Raw genomic sequence first — 19,614 nt, 5'->3', positions numbered from 1 at the left:
ACCATCCACAGGACAGTCAGTGCCACACGGGAGGCAAAGTATTGCAAGGGCCTGCGGGTAGTTCGGTTCCACGTGGCTTACTCTTCGTGCGGCACTTTTTTATTGTGTGATTTACAAATGAAAGACACATTTTGGATTATGCAAGAGTACTCTCAGCTTTCCAAGGCAGATGATTTTAATGCTAATATGCAGGAAGTTATGACTATCAGAATTTTTTTTTAAAAAAAAAGCCTTTCATGCCACTCAACAGTGGAAATTTCCTTGAAAGTCAGAGATCTTTAAGTATTGACATAAGCAAGCAGATGACCAGAGTTGGAAGCCTGGTTCACGAGTTTGTTTACAAAGACATGGACAACGACCACAGACCCAGAGGAAATGGACCTAGTGTTGGCGTTGGTACAAGCTGGCCTGTGACGGTTCAGTGAAAGGAACATATTAGAAAACTACTAGACAAAGTTAATTTAAAAACATGTCTGTACAGTTATTAAGCAAACGCCCACGCAGGCTGTGGGGTTTGAGTCTCCTCCCAGAAACGCCCGCCATGTGGACGACTTGGGGCAGAGTCAATGGACGGAATGCAGCCACAGCATGTGTCCTGTGGGTGCCAGGCCCCAGACTCTCTGCTGGGGATGAGGGGATGCCCCTAAAGCAGCTTTGCTAGAAACTGCCTCATTTACTAATAATTTAGGAAAATCTTTCTGGTCCCCAAATCTGGAAAATCAAGAGCCCCCTAACAACACTCAGACACAAGCAGCTGGCACCTGATCACTCTCAGATGACAGTCTCCAGCTGGCGACACACACGCTCCCCTTCTTCATGTCTCGCCAGCAGCTGCAGGTGTTGTGGCCCCAGTCTGAAGGCAGAGGCAAGAGCCCCCCAGAAGTGGTGCTTTCCCTCTGGTCCTCACAGAGCAATGTGCTGCCCCAACCACTGCCCCGGCATCCTCTTTAGCTTTGTTTAGGGGTAAGCAGAAAAAGAGGAAAGAGGGGAAACCTGGGAAAGACACCTGCTACCCTAGGGGGGAAGCTGCGCATGACCTGCCGATCTCTGAGCAACGAGGTCAGCTTCATAAAAGGTTGTTTGTAGTTAAAAGGCCCCATTTTTAACCCCTCATCAGGACAGACTTTCAAAGTTGGCAGAACTTAATGAGACGCACTTATTGCTCTTTGTTTCCAAGAGACTTGCTCTCCAGGAAGGGCTGGTTTATATTTTCCAGTTGAGAAGCCAACCAGAAAACCAGAGAAGCAATTAAGGCGCCAGGGCCTGGACAGCAGGGATTGTTCCCAAGACTCATGGGCCACTTGTGTCCCCGGGTCGCTCCATCCCACAGGCCGGCTAGAGACGGGCAGGTGGCTAGCCCGAGGCCCCTGAGTTGGGCTGTGCCTGACAAGTCCCAGAGCTCAGGTCTGGTAGGTGGGAGAGGGGCTCCACCCTGACCAGAAGTTCCAACAGGATGTGGGGCCAGGAGTAAAGAGAGAGGTGGAGCCTCAAACACCTGGCTGGCTGGCTGGCTGCCCTGGGGGAGGAGGGCCGGGCTGGGCCATGGGTCTGACTGGTTTACCCAGCACACTCCATGCATTTCAGAAGCCATCTGTACCTGTGTTTCCTTTTAAAACTTACACTGTCATTTAAAATGCAGCATAACAAAAGTGTAAACACTCCACATTTGTCCTGCTCATCATTCACGAGGGGGAAATCGTAACACCCTTGTCAATGAGACCAGGAGGCTCCAGACTGGCTGGGCGGAAACAGGGCTCCCGGAGCCCCTTTAAAAAAGCCTGGCTCTAACCTACGAGTACAGGAACGGAAGGGACACAGGCCCTCCCTGCCTTGAGGTCATCTACCTGCAGCTTTCAGGCCAGAAACCACATCTGGGTCTCGGTGTGTCAGGGGGGGGCAACCTGGCTGCCCACAAGGGGCAGGACACTCTGGAGGTGGGAGGCTCAGCATAGCAGATGCGGGGAGGGGCAGCCCACCTTCCCTAAGTAGTAGTGATGCAACAGCTCCACCTTGGGTAGAGGAGATAGACGCCCTGTCCTCAGGAGCAGGGAACCCCAGGTTCTCACCCCATCTGTCCTGTGCCACTCTGCCCACTGCAGTGGCCTCCGTGCCCTGGCCCTGGGGGCCTCAGCCTGGCCAAGCCCAGCAGAGCCCCCAGTGGCCAAGGAGCAGGGTGGACTCCAGCAGCTGCTGATGGCTGACATGCTGGAGCCGGTTCCCCACACTGGCTCCAAGTGAGGGGGTGCCCGCTGGCACCTGGACACAGCTCCAGCTTCACAGCTGTCCCAAGTGGTCATCATTCACAGAGGAGTTGGGGCCTGGCCCAGCTGCTGGGGTGCGCAGAGGCTGCCAGGAGGAGGTTGTCAGGGGGCTCAGCCGTGGCTCAGTGGCAGCTGTGTTCTCCAACTAAATTCAAGTTCCTGCCAGTTCTGACAGCCCCAGAAAAAAGCTGGAAAGGCTGCCCACCTTGCCTCCCACAATGACTGTGACCCATAGAGCCAGGTGGTCCCACACCCGCTGTCCACGGGGAGGGAGAGGCAAAGGGGTTCCCCCGTCAGCGAAGAGGGTGTGGTGTGGTGCCCCCATGGCTTTGGGACTCAGTGGTGCGGCCAGGGGTCCTGGGGGAGCAGCAGCTCGGAGCTGCCATCCGGGGGCTGGGTGGTGGCCGAGGCCAGGCTCTGCATGGCCTCGCGCTGCTGTTGCTTGGCCTTATTGTAGAGTAGGACGCCAGCTGTGACCAGCACAGTGCCCACAGCCGACAGGCTGGTGACTTTGTTACCGAAAACGATGACGCTGAGCCAGATGGACAGGGCATGCTTTACAGTGCTGGCAACGCTGCAGGAGAGCAGGAAGGTGAGCAGGGGCCATAGGTGCGGTGACTCCACTAACCCCCCTTTGTGTTGGGGTCCTACCTACTAGAACAGAGATCACAGAGAAGAGGGACAACAGAGCTGGGTGGCATCTTCAGGCTCAGCCTTGTGCCTTACTTTGTCCTTTCTTTGATGGAAATATTTCTAAGTCAACTGTAGGCATTACGACCTTTCACCCCCAACGCTGCAGCCTACTCTCCACAGAGTGGGAAGTCTTCCCTTAGGAAAGCTGTCTGGGAGTGACACCATGCTGCTTGCTCACTGCTGGGACCTCGTGAGGATGCAACGACCACAAGGGTTTGTCTCCTGGGCTGCCATTATGGATGATTTAAAGTTAACTTTTGTATTTTTCTGCCATAAGCGATTTCCCTTAAAAAGAACCAGTTTCCTGTCTTTATATGGACCGTCACTAACAACCCCTGAAAAGCAAAGTTTCAGGGATATTTGGAAATAATTACTGTTGTCGTACAGACAACAGACTCATAAAACATACTGACAATGTGAGCGTCAGGGGACGTGGCACTCAGACAGCCCTGTAGGCCCCTCCCCCAGGATGTGGGAAGAGGCTGCCAGGTCTGAGAGCAGCACGAGGCCCCTGAGGCCCTCAGTAATGCAGACAGTCCTGCTCTCCCATGACTGTTCTGAAGTTAAAGGACAAAGGGCAGCTAAAAAGTTTCCACAACAACATGACAGCCAAATTCAAGGACAATCACTGGGTGGGTTTTCAGGCTTGCTGGCAACCTGGGCTCCTTCCTTTCTGTTACCAAAATCCGTCTGGTGTCAAATCAGCACTAAGGCTGTCTAGTTAGGGAAGAAGCTCATGAGACCCAAGCTTGGTGCTGAGTTCCCAGCAGGGACTCAGTGGCCATGTGGGGCTGCTGAGTGTGAACTGATAAAAGTCAGAAAAACAGACTTCAACTCCTCAGCACTCTGCCAGTCCCATATACTCAAAATCCATACACAGCCAGGGGCTCCCACCCTCCATCATCCCAGGAGATTCCCTGGACAGTGCTGTTCTGGGGAGAAGTACCTCACAACACTGAAAGGAACTCTCTTCTGTGCACAGATTCCCAGTGGGGATCCCCCTAAAAATCCATTTCACAGACTTTCCTACTCATGTTTCAAATGGCACCAATACAGAATGGCCAAGTAATTACGACCCCTGGGCGCAGCAATCACTACACTTGTGACCCACAATCACAGAGCCCTCTGATAAAAACATCAGATGGCAAGCATTCCCCTCTGCATGTGACCTGAATGCACCTAATCTCCTGTCCTTACCTGAAGGTCACAGGGGAGATCCTTCCCATGAGGGCGTAGGCCGTGACGCTCTGCAGGTGGAACAGCACGCCGTCGGCCAGCAGCAGCAGCACCACGTCCTGGCTGTAGCGGAAGCTCCTCCCGCTCCTCCCGATCACCGGCAGGTCCTGCACCAGAGCCAGAGGGACGCCTGCTGCGTGGACCCTGGGGGAACTCTGGTGGCACCTGTGCCCCGGGGTCTGGGTAAAGGGCACGACACTGCAGAGAACTCTGGGGCGGCACATGGACGGCAATGATCAAAACTTTACACACGAAACACACACAGCCTCTAAGCACATGACAAGATGCCCAACATCACTGACCATCAGGGAAGAACAAATCAAAACTACACCAAGGGGGCTTCCCTGGTGGTCCAGTGGTTTAGAATTTACCTACCAATGCATGGGACGCGGGATCCGTCCCAGCCAGGGAACGAAGATCCCACATGCCACATCGCGACCATGCCCGTGTGCCACAGCTGAGCCCGCACTCCAGGGCCGTGCTCCGCAACCAGAGAAGCCACCACAGTGAGATGCCCATGCATAATAGTGAAGACCCAGTGCAGCCAAAACAAACAGATACAAAGAATGCCTCGGGGGAAAAAACTACAATAAGGTACCAGCTCCCACTCATCGGGATGGCTACCATTAAAAAACAAAAACCAGAAAATAACAAGCACTGGTGAGGATAGGGGCAGTTGGACCCTGAGCACTGTAGGTAGGAATGCAAAATGGTGCGACTGCCTTGGGAAAACAGACTAGTGAACCCTCAAAAAATTACACACAGAACTGCCATGTGATCCAGGACTCCACTTGTGGTCTGTACCCTGAAGAACTGACAGCAGGGTCTTGAAAAGTACTTACACACTCACATTCAGGACAATATTATTCACAAGAGCCTAAAAGTGGAAGCAACCCAAATGTCCATCATTGGAAGATTGGTAAACAAAATGTGGTCCAGCCATACATCTGCTGCTGCTGCTGCTGCTAAGTTGCTTCAGTGGTGTCCGACTTTGTGCAACCCCAGAGACGGCAGCCCACCAGGCTCCCCCGTCCCTGGGATTCTCCAGGCAAGAACACTGGAGTGGGTTGCCATCTCCTTCTCCAATGCATGAAAGTGAAAAGTGAAAGTGAAGTCGCTCAGTCGTGTCCAACTCTTCGAGACCCCATGGACTGAAGCCTACCAGGCTCCTCCGTCCATGGGATTTTCCAGGCAAGAGTACTGGAGTGGGGTGCCATTGCCTTCTCCGCCATACATCTATTCAGCCTTAAACAGGGAAGAGGTCCTGACACCTGCTCCATCGTGGATGGACCTTATGACATGAAGCTGAGTGAAATGAACTACGTGCAAGAGGACAAATCTTATGTGATTCCACTTCTATGAGGTCCCTGGAGGAGTCAGAGTCACAGAGACACAAGGTAGGAGGGTGGGAACCAGGGGTGGGGGGAGAGGGTAACAAAATTCAGAACCCCTCCCCCAACGTATGTCTCTTTGGCATAAGGACTATTTTTGAACTGAAAGCACTGAGAAAACAGCAGGTGCCAGAAGGGTGCTCTGACCTCTCTTTTCCTTCCCAGAAGCAGGAGACAAACCCCACATGGGAGCTGCCCCTTCCCCCCAACCAGGAGGAGAGGGGATTCAGGGGCCTTGTCATCATCCCCTTCGTCCCCCTTCAGCCGCCCCAGTGTCTCAGTCACTTGCCCACAATCACCTCCTCATTCACCCTGACGTGGAAGCACTGAGGTTCTGCCATATGTTTGGGGGCTTCATTTGCTTCAGCATCACATGAAGCTCGTATTATATGAACTTATGTCCTTGTCTCCTGTTGATCTAAGTCAGTTTAACTCTCAGGCCCAGCTGGAACTCCTGAGGGTGGAGTAAGTCTTGCCCCCTCCACCCAGTGGGGTGGGGTGGTGTGAGGAGTTAGCATTTAATGGGTCAGAGCTTCAGTTTGAGACGATGAAAAAATTGGGGTGATGGTCACACAACGATGTGAATAACATACCTGAGGTACACTGGAAAATGGCTAGAATGGTAAATTTGATAGTATTTTATAATAATAAAATAAGTTTAGATGTGAATGTTCTTTTACTCAGCCATTCCAATCCAAGAACAAAACCCAGAGGAAAATCCTCACCCACTTAAGACATGACACACGGAATTCCCTGTTATGTGCTGCATGTACAGAGCAGTGGCAGAGCCAGCCCAGCACGTCTGGTGGGTCAGGGCAGAGCTTGGACTGGACAGCCCAGTGCCACTGCGTTGAGGAGACAGGTCCACACAGAGGCACACCTGTGCTCCTACGGGACTCACGACACACGTCAGCAGGTCTGTGGCCTCACAGACACACCGAGGGAGCAGTTGCACTAGGAGGGGGCATGCGAGGGGCTGGGGAGAGGCCACTCTGTTTGACATGTTTCTGTCCTGTGACTACTCTACGGTCGTCACAATGTTTTTAAGAGAAGAAATAAGGAACAACTGCAGGAGTTCCCTGTTGGCCTTGTGGTCGGGACTCAGCTCTTCCACTGCTGTGCCCAGGGTTGGGGAACGAAGATCCTGCAAGCCATGAGGTGTGGCCAAAAAGCAACACAAGAGTGTGCCTAACACCCTTCTGCCAAAGTTTCCAGAACTGGGGCTGCAGCCCGGCCCTCACAGGCACCGGACCTGCTTGGGTTTGCATCAGTCAGGCCCCCTCGGGCACATGGCAGCCACACAGTGCCAGGCTCACCCCCTTGAAGGTGACTGTGATGGTGGGACTCACCATGAAGAAGATCCAGGCTGGGATGAGCATAGCCACAGCTGCTGTGCTAGTGTAGAACTGCAGCTCCACAGCCCTGCAGGACAGGGCAGGCGTCTGAGCCTCCCAACCCCTCCAGCCTCACCCCGGCCTCCCCTGCCCTGCCCCCAGCCTCGCTACCCACTTCTCCCCTGCTACAGGACAGTGACAGCATCCCTGGCTGAGAGCAACTGGAAACAGGTAGGTTTTTCTCCCCAGTTTCAACAAGGTTCTTTTAAAGGCACCAGGGAAATGGAAGGGTCAGGGCTGGGGCACAGGGAGGTCTGGAAGTGTTGGGGCTGGGGTCCAGGGCTCTCTGGGAGGGTTGGGGCTGGGGTCCAGGGCGCTCTGGTCTCTGTGGGGCAGTGACACTTACGAGAATCTGTATTTGTCCCCACTCAGGAGTTTTTTGGAGAAAACGTTCTGCAAACTAGAAGAAAGAAAAGAGATTATGTGAGCTCAGAGGCCACCTCATTCGAAGTGCCTTGTCCTCTGGAAACAGGTACACGTGGGGCATCCGTGAGCCAGGCTGAGCTGCCCCTTTCACAGGTGGGTAAGCTGAGGTCTCAGAGGTGGAGGGCATACCTGGGGTTACCCAGCTCTGCACAGAACCCCTCTTGGCACCCAGAGCTCCCACAAATCAGCTGCAGCCACAGGACAGACAGTATGAGCACAGGAAGACCCAGGCAAACAGGGATAGAACTCTTGGCTGGGAAGGCCAGTGGTGGCTGAGAGGAGACAGGACAGTGTACAGCTTCCAGACCACCAACACTGCCCCCAGCTCTGGCCAAGGGGACTTGAACCAAAGTGAGGCTGGCGGAAGACATTCACAGGTCCGCCCCCTCTAGGGCTGACACTGCGGGCCAGTGGGAAACCTGGCAGGATTCGTGCGAGGATGGGTCCTGCAGGATGTGGCCAGGAGGTCTGAAGCATCTGCAGGTGAGTGAGGAGGCCTCTGAGACCATCCTGTGCTGGAGTTAACAGGTGAGATACAAACTGCGACTGAGCTGAGTTTCCGGGAACTAGAGAGGCAGAGAAGAAGGCTGAAGGAAACACAACAAGTGTCAGAGGGAATGAAAGGTGGTTTCTCGTTTTACTCATGCACCACTCAGAAACTCTCTGGTCTCTCTCAAGTACCAGCAATGACACAAGCTTAGACACCTCCCTTCTCCCCTCAGAGATGGCGACGCGTGAGGAGCAGGCTGCATGCAGCTGTCAGCCATCGGGCCTGATGCCCGCTCTCCAGCAGTGGGACACGAGGCCCCACGTGCCCAGCTCCCACCCTGCAGACTCACCAGTCCATGATGTTGGTGGACAAGGCGGCTGAGAACCCCAGGAAGTTGAAGCTCATCTCGGTGGCAGTGCACAGTGCCAGGCCACCCATGATCGGGATGAGGGAAAGGTTGACCAGTAGCCCTGCAGAGGGAGAACACATGGCTGGCCTGCAGTGCCCCTCAGTGGACCCAGCTGCCCCCTAGGGGTGCTCTGCTCACTTACTTCTCGCTGGACGGAAAAAACAGCACATGCCTGTGTCACCCACTCCGGCCAGGCACGTGGGGCAGAGGGGTCCACACCAGAGTTGCCAGCTCCAAGCCCCGATTTCTGCACCCCACCCCACAGTCCCCAAGCTCTCACTTGTGAAACAAAGGGGCTGAAGGGTGGTCTCTAGGGAAGGCTAGGGGAGGAAGGAAGCCCCACACCTCAGGGTGTCCAGCCCACCTGCCTTCATAACCAACAGTCTTGATAGGAAGGTGGAAAGTCCTTTCTGGACAACAGAAAACTTTGTCACTGGGCACAGGGCCTCCAGTCCCCCCACCTCCCATGCCTCTACTTTGATTTCAGACATGGCATTTCATTTATCTTGAAATTCAAAGCAGACGAAGGGACAAGCCCTCACGCTTAGCAAAACAGAGCAGGAGTGCAGCCCTCAGACAATCTGGTAACCTCCTGAGACTGTGACCACTACCCCGCCCAGGACAGTGCTGTCCACACAGCAAATGCATGGGCCTGTGAGGCCTCGAGTGTCACCACGGAAGGAGATGTCTGCTGGGCGCGGACCACACGTGGGGCCGTGGCTGGGAGGCCACCAAGGAGGCAGACGCCTGCGCAGTGGGCGGTGGTGGGCTCAGGGCTCTGCTGGGGCTGTGCCCGTTGCCAGGACCCATGAGGCTGCTCTGCTGGGGTGCCTTCAGGGGTCATCCCTCTTGGGACTACCTTGGCCCCACAAGTCTGGGTACCTCAGTCATTCTCCCCAACCAACTGCATTTTATCACGATTTCCTAATTGTTCCAGCAAGACAGAGTCTTCTCCATGGCCTGACGTTCCCAAGGCCCTTAAAGTCCCCTCTGTGTGGTGAAGGCTGCAGTGTGGTCAGGCTGTTTCCCGCTGTGTGGGATTGCAGGAACTGCGGTCACACTTTGATCTGACTCTGCTTTACCGTCACCTGCACACTGGCTTGGCTCCAGGGGCGGTCTGCGAGATGCCCAGTTGTGCCTTCTTCCCACCACCTCCTCCCCAGGGTGCCGGGTGCTGCCTGGTTTTACCTTCTGGCCATTTCCTAATTGAAGCCGACTCAGCTCCCTCTCCAGAAAAGGCGATGGGACCCTACTCCAGGACTCTTGCCTGGAAAATCCCATGGATGGAGGAGCCTGGAAGGCTGCAGTTCCTGGGGTAGCTAGAGGTCAGACACGACTGAGCAACTTCGCTTTCACTTTTCACTTTCACACATTGGAGAAGGAAATGGCAACCCACTCCAGTGTTCTTGCCTGGCGAATCCCAGGGATGGGGGAGCCTGGTGGGCTGCCATCTATGGGGTCACACAAAGTCAGACACGACTGAAGCGACTTAGCAGCAGCAGCAGCTCCCTCTCTGAGCAGCACTCCTACACCCAGGACCCCACCCCCTACAGGCTGGCAGGAGAGTCAGGGACATGTGTGCAGCTGGACAGTGTCTGCCCCGGGCCAGCTTAGAGATCTGTGATTGAGTCCCATCTGCTGAACCTTGGAGGGACACAGAGGCGCACTGAGGCCGGGCGTGGGGGGCTGCTCACCAGTGTGCTCCCCCAGGACCGTCCGTGACAGGATCACAGTGAAGATGGGAGCCGAGCTCTTCACGGTCTCAGCAAAGGACACCGCCACATTTTTCAGGCTGACTAGACCCAACACCACTGTTGCAAACCTAAGACAATCAAAAGCCTCACGAATCAGTACATTCCCTCCCTCAGGAATCAGCCTGGAGGGTCCGCCCCCACCCTGCTCCCCACTCCCAGGATCACTTGATGCTAACAGCCAGCCAGCTGGGGGAAGAGGTTTCACAAAAACAAAAAATTCAGACACCCAACCTGAAATGTCAGCGGGCTTACCTCATCAGGCCCACGAACAGCATGGTCATGATGAAATTGGGTGGGTAAGAAAGCCGAGTTTTGTGCTGATACAAACAGCAGGGAACGAATATTTTAACACAGCCAATAAGTGTGGTTGAGAGCATCTGCACAGCCCCTGGAGGAGGAGACGAGGCCCGTGAGCAGAGGGGTTCCCCAGGGCTCTGTCCCCACCAGCCTGGGCAGGTACCTAGTGAACAGAGGGGTTCCCCGGGGCTCCATCCCACCAGCCCAGGTGGGTGCCTAGTGAACAGAGGGGTTCCCTGGGGCTCTGTCCCCACCAGCCTGGGAAGGTACCTAGTGAACAGAGGGGTTCCCCGGGGCTCCATCCCCACCAGCCCGGGCAGGTACCTAGTGAACAGAGGGATTCCCTGGGGCTCTGTCCCCACCAGCCCGAGCGGGTACCTAGCATGCTGGGTTCCCTGGGGCTCCGTCCCCACCAGCCCGGGCAGGTACCTAGCATGCTGGGTTCCCCGGGGCTCCGTCCCCACCAGCCCTGGTGGGTACCTAGCATGCTGGGTTCCCCTTCCAGCAGGGACAGGATGTACTTGTTGAGAAACAGGGTGCAGAAGCTAAAGAAGAACCAGAGCGTGAGGTAGGTCAGGGCGCGGGCGCCCCACACGCCCAGGTCTGCCTCGATGACGGTAGTCTCCGTGACGGTGACCGTGAGCACCTGCTCCTCCGGGCTGCCATCGCTCTGGCCCAACGCGATCTTCTCACTCCGGGGGCTGAACACGGGGGCCCAGGCCAGGAGCGGCCGTCCCCCAGGCTTCTCGCCAGGGCCCGGGTCCAGCTCCACCAGGGCTGGGGGCTTCGCAGACGCCGACATCTCAGGGGTGGCAGAGGGCTCGGGTCAGGGACCCAGGGACAGAAGTGGCAGCCATGGCAACACCGAGAGGGGCGTGGGCTGGAGCTGATGGAAAGGACGGGACGAGGTTGTCATGAGCAGCCAAGCTCCTGCCAGGTTCAGTCACCCCCTTACAGTAACTTAAAGCAGACTCGGGACCACAGTCGGCGGCCACCCATCCAGGAGCCCCAAAGGAGCAGGAGCGGGAGCCCTGCTGAGACCACGGCCTACACCAGCCTAGCCTCCCTTCCCTCCCCACACACCCGACCCTCCAGTAAGTCCCGCCCAAAGCACCTGGTGACCTGGCCTCCTCCAGCTGCCCTCCTCCCTCGGCCTCTCCCTCAGCTCCGGGAAGCCTGTGTCTTCACCGCCCCTGCCCCCACCTCAGAAGCTGTCTCCAGTGCTCTGCATCTCTCTCCACCCACCAGGACCGGACAGAGCCCAGAAGGGGCCGCCCTGAGCTCCCTCCCACCCAGCTGGCTCTCCAGCGCTCAGCACCCTCCCCCACCCCTTGATGTTTCATCCAGAGTTTTGAGCTGTCCTTGGTGGGAGGGCTGACCAAACCAGCCTGTTCCCCTTGACTTTCCATTCCTCCGTTGCATCATCTCTTTCATGGTCCAACAGTTCTTCACCCAGGACCTGACAATACAGTCCCCATCCTTCAGTGGTCAGCCACCTCCAGCTTGAGGGGGCAGTTTCTGAGCACAGACCCTGGGAGGAGGAGACTCTTCTTCCTGCCTGCGGGCGGGCAGGGGGCTGCCTCTGTCTTGCGGCCAGGAAAGCACGCTGCTTCCTCCACAGACTCACACCAAGTCTTGGTTTCTCCAGAGAGGCCTCCCTCAGCCCTAAGACCACACGCAGTCAGACCCAGCCTCTCATGTGTGCTGGTGGGTGGGTGCTTCAAGTTTTGGCTTTTTTCCCTGCTGTGCCACACAACTTATGGGATATTAGTTCCCCAACCAGGGATTAAACTCGAGCTCCAGCAATGAGAGCAGAGTCCTAATCACTGGACTTCCAGGAAATTCCCAGTTTGGGCTATAAACAGTGTCCCAGTGACGACCACCAGCCCAGGAGGCCTGGCTTCTCCTCCCCAGTGACACCAAACAGGAAGTCCCAGCCCCTGGCCCATCCCCCGCCCCCAAGCAGCCAAGCCACCGGCAATGTCCTGGTGCTGGCGTTTGGGGGATGCCCATCATGTTTTCACCTAACTGCCAGGTGTATGTAGAAGAAGCATCAGGTATTCAGCTTGCTGTGCCACCCACCAAAAGGGCTGGCTCCTCTACCATTACCGCCCCAGGCCCAGTTCTGCTCAGGCTTGTGATGGACTCGTGACCTCCAATGAACTCTGGACCTCTGAGTCTAGGTGGACTTGTGACCTCTGACTCCCACCCAGGCCAGGGCTCCTGGCTAACCTGCCCCTGGCTCCCAGTGTCCACCTAGTGTCCTCACTCACTCCACAAGCTCAGCAACGCTTGGGGTCGCCGGGCACCCAAGCCTCCACATGCACACTGACCCTGGGGACACCACAGCTGTCCCGACGCACCCCAGACCAGGATGGATGCGCCCGGCCCTCCTGTGGGCTCCACTTCCCCACAAGACGCACAAGCCCTTCGACCCCTCTGGCACTGCTGGGGTCAGATCTCCACCAACACCCCGTCCTCCCTCCTCTTCCTGGCCTGGGCCCTGTTCCCTCCAGACAATACCATGCTGGGAGCTGCACCTCCATGGGCAGCCTGGGCTTCTGGTCACCCTTCAGTGCCCTGGCACCTGAGCCAAGGAGATGGTGGGGGCCAAGTGCCCATCAAAAAGCGGGCGGTGCTGCTCTAAAAGTCACCAGAAGCGGGTCCCCTGGAAACAAAGACCAGGGCAGGAGGGACGGAAACCTCACCCAGGGCACCAGGTTCCCAGGGAGCTCGACTCAGGCGGGCCTAGATGTGGGCGCTCCAAGGACCCCCAGCGGCACACAAGGAGCGCGAGGGGTCGGGCAGCAGACAGCAGGGACCACCCTGACCAGGATCCTGCCTCTGGACACAGTCTGTAGGTGCTAAAGTGGCCCAATCGGGGCCCTGCACCAGAGGGAGGGGTCGGGTGCCCTGGAGAACCAATTCCAACTCAGTCTGAGGACTTTCCTGGGTGAAGATCAAAGATCAGCAATCACCCTGAGGGTTGGGGAGGAGTTACCTCCCGGAAACTCAAGGAGAGGCAGACGCAAACTCAAGGAGGGACAGAAGGCAGGACGCAGTCCTGCGGACAGACAAGAAACTGTCAGAAACAAATCAGTGGGAGGAAAAAATGGAAAGCCTAGAGAGGAAGCGACCACGACCCCATGGTGGCCTCAGACTATCTCCCAGCAGGGTGTCAGCCAGTGACCAGAGCCCATCACAACTTTACTCCCCAGAGAAATAAGCGGTTGCCCCCCCCATGGAGTCACCAAAGTGGAACCCCCAGGGATGAGACAGACACCACGCGTCCTGATCCACCACACTGAACCTGGTGCCGCTGCAGTTTCCCTGCCATGAGCGCAACTCTGACGGTGAGAGAGTGAGGGTCTTGAAAGAAAGCCAAGCAGAGGAGGCTGGATGGCAGAGGGCCGAGCACCAGGCCAGGGTGCAGATCCTCACAGCAACCATGCCTCGGATCCTGCCAACGCCAGCACTTTCTAAACACTTATGTCCTTGGGAACCAGGTCCACGCTCCATGTGCTTAAAAAACAAAAATGCCCACATCAATAACACTTCTAGATACAAAGTCTCTAATGCACAATACAGACAGAAATACCTAAACCAAAGCACAACTCAGAGGAACAACTTCAGCCCACTGAGGAGCGAAGGGAAGGAAGCGACTGGGTAGCCTGTGCATGGGTGCTGAGGTCAAGTGCGGGCTCCAGACGAGACCTGGGCGAGTCTGGTGGGGAGCACTTAAGGAGGGGCAGACAAGGGAGTGGGCTGGGTGGAAGGGGGGGCCACAATGTGCCTGCTTCCATGTCCACGTGCAACTCTGCCCACGTGGAGGCCTGGAACAGGGACGCCCCCGCAGCAGGGGCAGAGCTGGTTTCTGAATCTCTGCTCTGCTGAACCGAATCATCCTCCTTGCAGAGACGGCTGAGTTCAGGGCTGGGGCCACAGCTGGGCCGGGGGGAGGGTGGGCTCCTGGATGGCACAAGGCCAGTGTGAGGGGTGCCTGCCAGCGAAATCCAGGCAGATTGAGAGAAAGTAAATAACAGCAAAGGGCCAGCACACAGACGACCACCAGGATCAACAAATGAGGAAAGCTGTTCTTTCAGGTACAGGGTCACATGACTGACATGACTAGAAGATGTGCCACCAGGTCCCTGGCTGCAGCCCCAGGTGAGACCCACCGTCAGAGGCTGGAAGCTGGTGAAAGTTCAGCAGTGACAGGATGTTCAGTCTTAGTTACGTCCTTACAAGGTACTGGGCAACTACAAAGAGCACGATGGAGGCGCAAAAGGGAGAAGGGAAGGAGACTCCATTGAAGAAGGGGAGCTGCCCCCCAGATACTTGGAGCAGGCCACATGCTGCACTGGTGCAGAGACATGTAAACAAGCTGGGATGCGGGGCCCAGGGTCTGTGCACCGGCAGAACCCAGACCCAAGACAGAGCGGGGCTGCGGCTTCCGGGAGAAGGTGGCCTCAGCTCCCTGATACCAGGACAACTGTCATCTGTGCCAGTAAAGAGAGACCAGATCCCAGCCTCACAGCTCCACACATACGCTAACAATTCACAATATCCACAGGGCACTTCCCAGGAACCAGGCAGGGTCTGACCCAGCAGGGCACACATAATGACTCCATGGCTCTTCCCAACAATCCTGGGGAGGCTGCTGTCACCGTGTGAGACACAGCTTCTGACCGGGGTTGAACCTGGGCAGCTGGGCTGTGGAATGCAACCGTGTGAAACCTCACACTTAGAAGAAAACGTAGGGAGTATCTTCCTGATCCTGGGGTAAGAAGAGAGTACCGTTTTTTTGGCTGTGCTGCACAGCCTGTGGCACCTTAGTTCCCTCACCAGGGACTGAATGCAGGCCCGGCAGTGAAAATGCCAAATCCCACATTGGACCACAGGGAATTCCCAGAAAAGAGCATCTTAAACCAATCCCCCAAAGCATTACTCACAAATATAACAAATCAGATGAGGTTGCTAAAGGAAGAGCTCCTGTGCTTTCACAGAGCATCATGATGTAACGCCAACACACTAAACGACAAGTGACACCTGGAGGGGCCATGACAACACGACAGGGAAAGAGGATGGATACCTACAATCAACAGGAAACGTGTGTAACATGCCAGGAGGGAGACGATGTCCACACGCCCAGTGAACACGAGAGGAGCCGTCAGCTCTGCACCTCTGGACAACACACACCCAGCTGGAGGCTCAGAGCAACAGCACACTCATGACCCCACAGATTCTGTGGTCCAGGTGGTTGACCAGCCTGATGGCGGAAGGGGCTGGGGTCTGACCTCCAAGCCCACACGTGCAGCTCCAGCAGCTGTGAGGGGAAGACCCTCCACAGGGCTGTGTGCACAGCTTCAGGCCTGTATCAGGGCTGGCGGCTGAGAGCCAGCGGCCGCGGAGGCCGAGTCCTCTTGGAACCTTGGCCCCTTAGCATTTGCTGGACAGCGCTCATGAGAAGCCCACCCTCAAGGAAGGAGGCTACAGAGGGTGAGAACACCAGGAGACAGGGTCACAGGTGTTAACTTGGAGGTCGCTGACCAAAGGAGCTGACCTCATCCGTGGTCAGGGAGATGCACACCACCCACCCCTACTGCCAAAAGCCATCAGGTCTGACAACACCCAGAGCTGCTGGGAGGTACGGATCCAGAGGCCTGAACACGGCTACAGTGAGGGGATGGTACCAGAACTGGGAGAGGACTGGGCACCACGCTGAGAGGGACATACCTGCACACCCTACAAACCAGAACCTCCATCCTTGAGGGTCCCCCAGAGATGTCCAGCAGGAGTGCCCAGGGCGGGACTGCTGGTCACCACCACCAGGAGTCACAACTATCCACCCGTGAGGAGTGAGAAACGCCTGGTGGCACCCACAGCTGACGGTCAGCCAGGTCCTCTTGCTCAGATAGCAGGCGGGCACATAGCACTTACCGCTGGTCACTGGCCAGAGCAGCAGTCCTGTGCAGAAGGCCTGTTCCCGGGTGCAGTGAAGCCCCTCAGCGGCTGTGCTGGCATTGCGCATGGAGGCCGGGGGCAGTGGCCTAGAACCCAGCAGGTCCAGCTCAGCCAGGCCCACTGGGACCCCAGCTGCCCTCCCTGGCTCTGACCGCCGTCTTCTTTCTGTCTCTGTGACTCAAGGCACTTTCACGAGAGGCAGTTCTTATCCTGTGAAAAGCCAGAAGTCATCAGCCCAACCTGATAACGATGAAAACTGACCTCATCCAGGGCGGCCTGGCAATGGGGCTGACCAGGCTGAGCGCAGGGTTTGTGGGGCCCCCCACCTCCAGGCTCCTGGTGACACAGGTTTGAATTACTGCCCTCTGGGCTTATAGCACAAATGACAAGAACTGTAATGTAGCCTCTTCCGCTCAGCTCAGAGCCAGCAGCCTATGAGGTGGGGGTTGACTCCACTGTGCTCCTGTCCAAAGCCTCCATAGGACAAGGTCCAGATGGGGCACTGAAAGGAAACTAGCATCACGTTGCAAAAAGCACATACATGATGCTTTCACATGCAGGCACTGAGACCCTCCCAGCCTTCACCAACCCTGCAACAAGGCTGCCTGGGGAGGCTGCCTGGTTCTGAAACGTGGGCGGCCAGGACAACCAGGGCACATTAACCACTGAAGGGAAACTCGGGGTGGAAGTTACTGACAGGAAGTTGTCAACTTTCCCATCCAGTTTTGCAGAACCCTGAATTCTGAGGCCCATCAGTCAGAGGTCAAGAGTCTTCTGTTCTACAACAAGCAACTCAGGACACTCTCAAACACCTGGTGAGGAAATCTAGGTCGGTTCACACTGTCAGCAGGGCAGTTTATATAAAATACACTGAAAGTCTACAAATTTCATACTCTTAATTCAGAAATTCCACCTCTAGGGCTTTGTCCTAAAGAAATAATCCAACAAAGGCCCAGGCTTGTACATACAAAGATGTTCAAAAGCTTTGTTTTTAAGACTGAGAAGCTGACACTGGCTAAGTGTCAGATTAAAAAAACTAACAAACTCTGTCACATAATGGGACACTGTAGCCCTACCAGTTGTGACAAAAATATATTTGTCATAGACAAAATGAGAGCAGAGTCAGAGTTACAAGCTCTCTGTACATTGTCTTCAGGTTTAAAAAGTACCAACGGTTCAGAAGAACACAGGCCAAGGTAACAACTGTGGTCAACTCTCAGAGGCAGAATCTCAGATCCTTCAGTTTTTTTTTTTGTTTTTTGTTTTTTTTTGCATTTTCTCCAATTTCTAATTTATTTGCACTGAAAATTGATTTTTTAACAAGACCTACTATATATAAATCAGGGAACCATAGCCAGTATCTTATTATAACCTATGATGGAATGGAAAAGAATGACAAAGAACGTTGTGTATGTACAACTGAATCACTTTACCATACACCAGCAACAAACACAACACTGTAAATCAACTATACTTCAATTTTAAGACAAAAATAATTTCTTTAATGTAAAGACTTTTCCTGTTCCCTCTCAATATTCGTTTTCAGGCAGTTTAATATTATTTCATTCTGCTTTAAAATGTTACTTGCAAGTTAAAGGATTTTGGGTAAAAAACATTGCACTCTACTGAAAAACAAAGAACTTTAAGCCATTAAACAAACAGTCTGCTTCTAAAGTTTTTTTTTTTTTTTTAAACAGCAGTGGCGGGTGAGCAAGATTTTCAAGGCTTCAGAGCGTGAGCGCTGGGGGAGGAGGGGGCGGCACTGCAGGCCCCATAAAACCCCGTACAGAAAGTAGGCTCAGAACTACAATGAAGTCTTGCTCTGGGCCTGACTGGGAGTTTCCCAACCCAATTTACAAAATAACAGTTTGCTAGGACCCGCGCCTGGCAGGACGTCAGTCATTATATAATTTCCAGTTTTTTTTTAATCCTGCGAAGACACCAACTGCAATGAATTTGCCGCGGGCGACTGTGCCTGGAGCGGCCAGAGCACCTTTGCCCGGTTCTTTCAGGAGCGGCTGCACCTGCTGCTCCAGGGCCGTGCCCATTTCGGGGCGCATCGGCGGGGGGCGGGTGTTAAAACGCAAGAGTGCCGACCCTGTGTCCCCACCTCCGCCTCTGTCAGTACCCCCAGGTATCCAGGCGCTGTGGGCCCCGCGGACTCCCAGCTCCCCCCACGCCCGCCGCGGGCAGATTTGGAGCGGGAACTTGGCGCCGGCCTCGGAGACCTAAGGTCCACTTGGACGCCTGTAAGGCGTGGCTGGGGCCCACGTGGTGGACGCTGCAGGAGCGAACCCGGCACGAAAGCGCTAGGGACGGTTCCCTCCCACCCCCGGGCGGCCTCGGACGGCCAGGCGCGCGTGCCAAGGCCCGGGGTTGGCCGAGTTGCCAGGGAAAGCGGGGGGTCGGCACGGACTCAAAGGGCGACCCCCGGAGGTGACCCGCCCCGCCAACTTTATTCAGCCCTTCACCCACCAAGGAGCCCCCGGGTAGACGCCGAGCCTCAGGGACGTGAGCCCGGCCCCGCAGCCGGGCGGGGACCCGGCGCGCCGGAACGGACGGAGCGGTCATCTAGGGCCTCGCCGCCCCCTACTCCACACAGCGACCCGCCCTCATCCCGGTGACCGCGGCTCAAGGAGCCGAAGGCTGCGGGTCAGGCTGGGTGGGCGGACCCGGAGAAAACCCACAGGTCCCGACGGACGACGGGGCGGGGCCGGAGGCGGGGAGACGCCGCTACTGGCCCGGAAGCCACGCGCCGGAAGTGACGCGTCTGAAGGCCGCCGCGGCTCCTAGCCGTCCCGCGTGACCCATCCCACGGGACTCGTTCCGCAGTGTCCTGAGGGTCCGGGCTTCTCAGCTGCCGCTTGGGTGCTGGCAGCGGGGACGCTCTGCTGGGCGATTCCCGCCGTGGTCGTCCCCTTGGCACTCCCTGGGCCGTACCACATCAGCCCACATGGGGATAGTGCTGTTGGGTGATGGAGACCCCCGTGGTAATCCCCTTGGCACCCTTCGGGCCGTACCTCATCAGCCCAGGTGGAGGTGGTGCTGCTGGGCGATGGCGGCGCGCGGCCTTGGTACCCTCCGGGCCGTAATGCGTGGCCCCGGCGAGGGTGGTGCAGCTGGGCGATGGCGGCCCCCGCAGCCTTGGTCCCCTCTGTGTTGTAGCACCTCGGCCCAGGCTGGGGTGGTGCTGCTGAGCGATGGTGCCCCCGCGCGGTTGTTCTCTTGGCACCTTCCGGGCCGTACCATCTCGGCCAGCGGGGCAGGTGCTTCTGGATAACGGCACCCTCTCACGGTCG

General features: G+C 56.2%; 1 protein-coding gene across 1 annotated transcript; it reads right to left on the bottom strand.

Annotated features, from left to right (window-relative positions):
* Positions 1-1,894: 1,894 nt before the first annotated feature.
* SLC35E2B (solute carrier family 35 member E2B) lies at positions 1,895-19,457 on the bottom strand. The gene is made up of 10 exons (XM_068986437.1): positions 19,336-19,457; positions 16,292-16,525; positions 10,832-11,237; positions 10,307-10,442; positions 9,995-10,122; positions 8,241-8,361; positions 7,322-7,375; positions 6,931-7,003; positions 4,152-4,297; positions 1,895-2,835 (listed from the first exon to the last, which is right to left on the bottom strand). The coding sequence occupies exons 3-10, from the start codon at positions 11,151-11,153 to the stop codon at positions 2,598-2,600; spliced, it is 1,218 nt and encodes a 405-aa protein (XP_068842538.1). The 5' UTR covers positions 11,154-11,237; positions 16,292-16,525; positions 19,336-19,457; the 3' UTR covers positions 1,895-2,597.
* Between the last annotated feature and the right edge of the window lie 157 nt (positions 19,458-19,614).

The sequence above is a fragment of the Capricornis sumatraensis genome, chromosome 14 (assembly GCF_032405125.1).
Source record: "Capricornis sumatraensis isolate serow.1 chromosome 14, serow.2, whole genome shotgun sequence".
NCBI lineage: Eukaryota > Metazoa > Chordata > Mammalia > Artiodactyla > Bovidae > Capricornis > Capricornis sumatraensis.
This window is presented reverse-complemented; position numbering and strand designations above follow the sequence as displayed.

Bases quoted from the DNA above. Each gene is read 5' to 3' on its own strand.
- SLC35E2B (XM_068986437.1), bottom strand. From the start codon at position 11,153: ATGTCGGCGTCTGCGAAGCCCCCAGCCCTGGTGGAGCTGGACCCGGGC. The intron at 10,123-10,306 runs GTAAGCCCGCTG...TGATTGTCTTAG, and splicing joins CTGTTCGTGGGCCTGATGAG to GTTTGCAACAGTGGTGTTGG. The intron at 4,298-6,930 runs GTGAGTCCCACC...GCTCTGGTGCAG, and splicing joins CAGCCTGGATCTTCTTCATG to GACCTGCCGGTGATCGGGAG.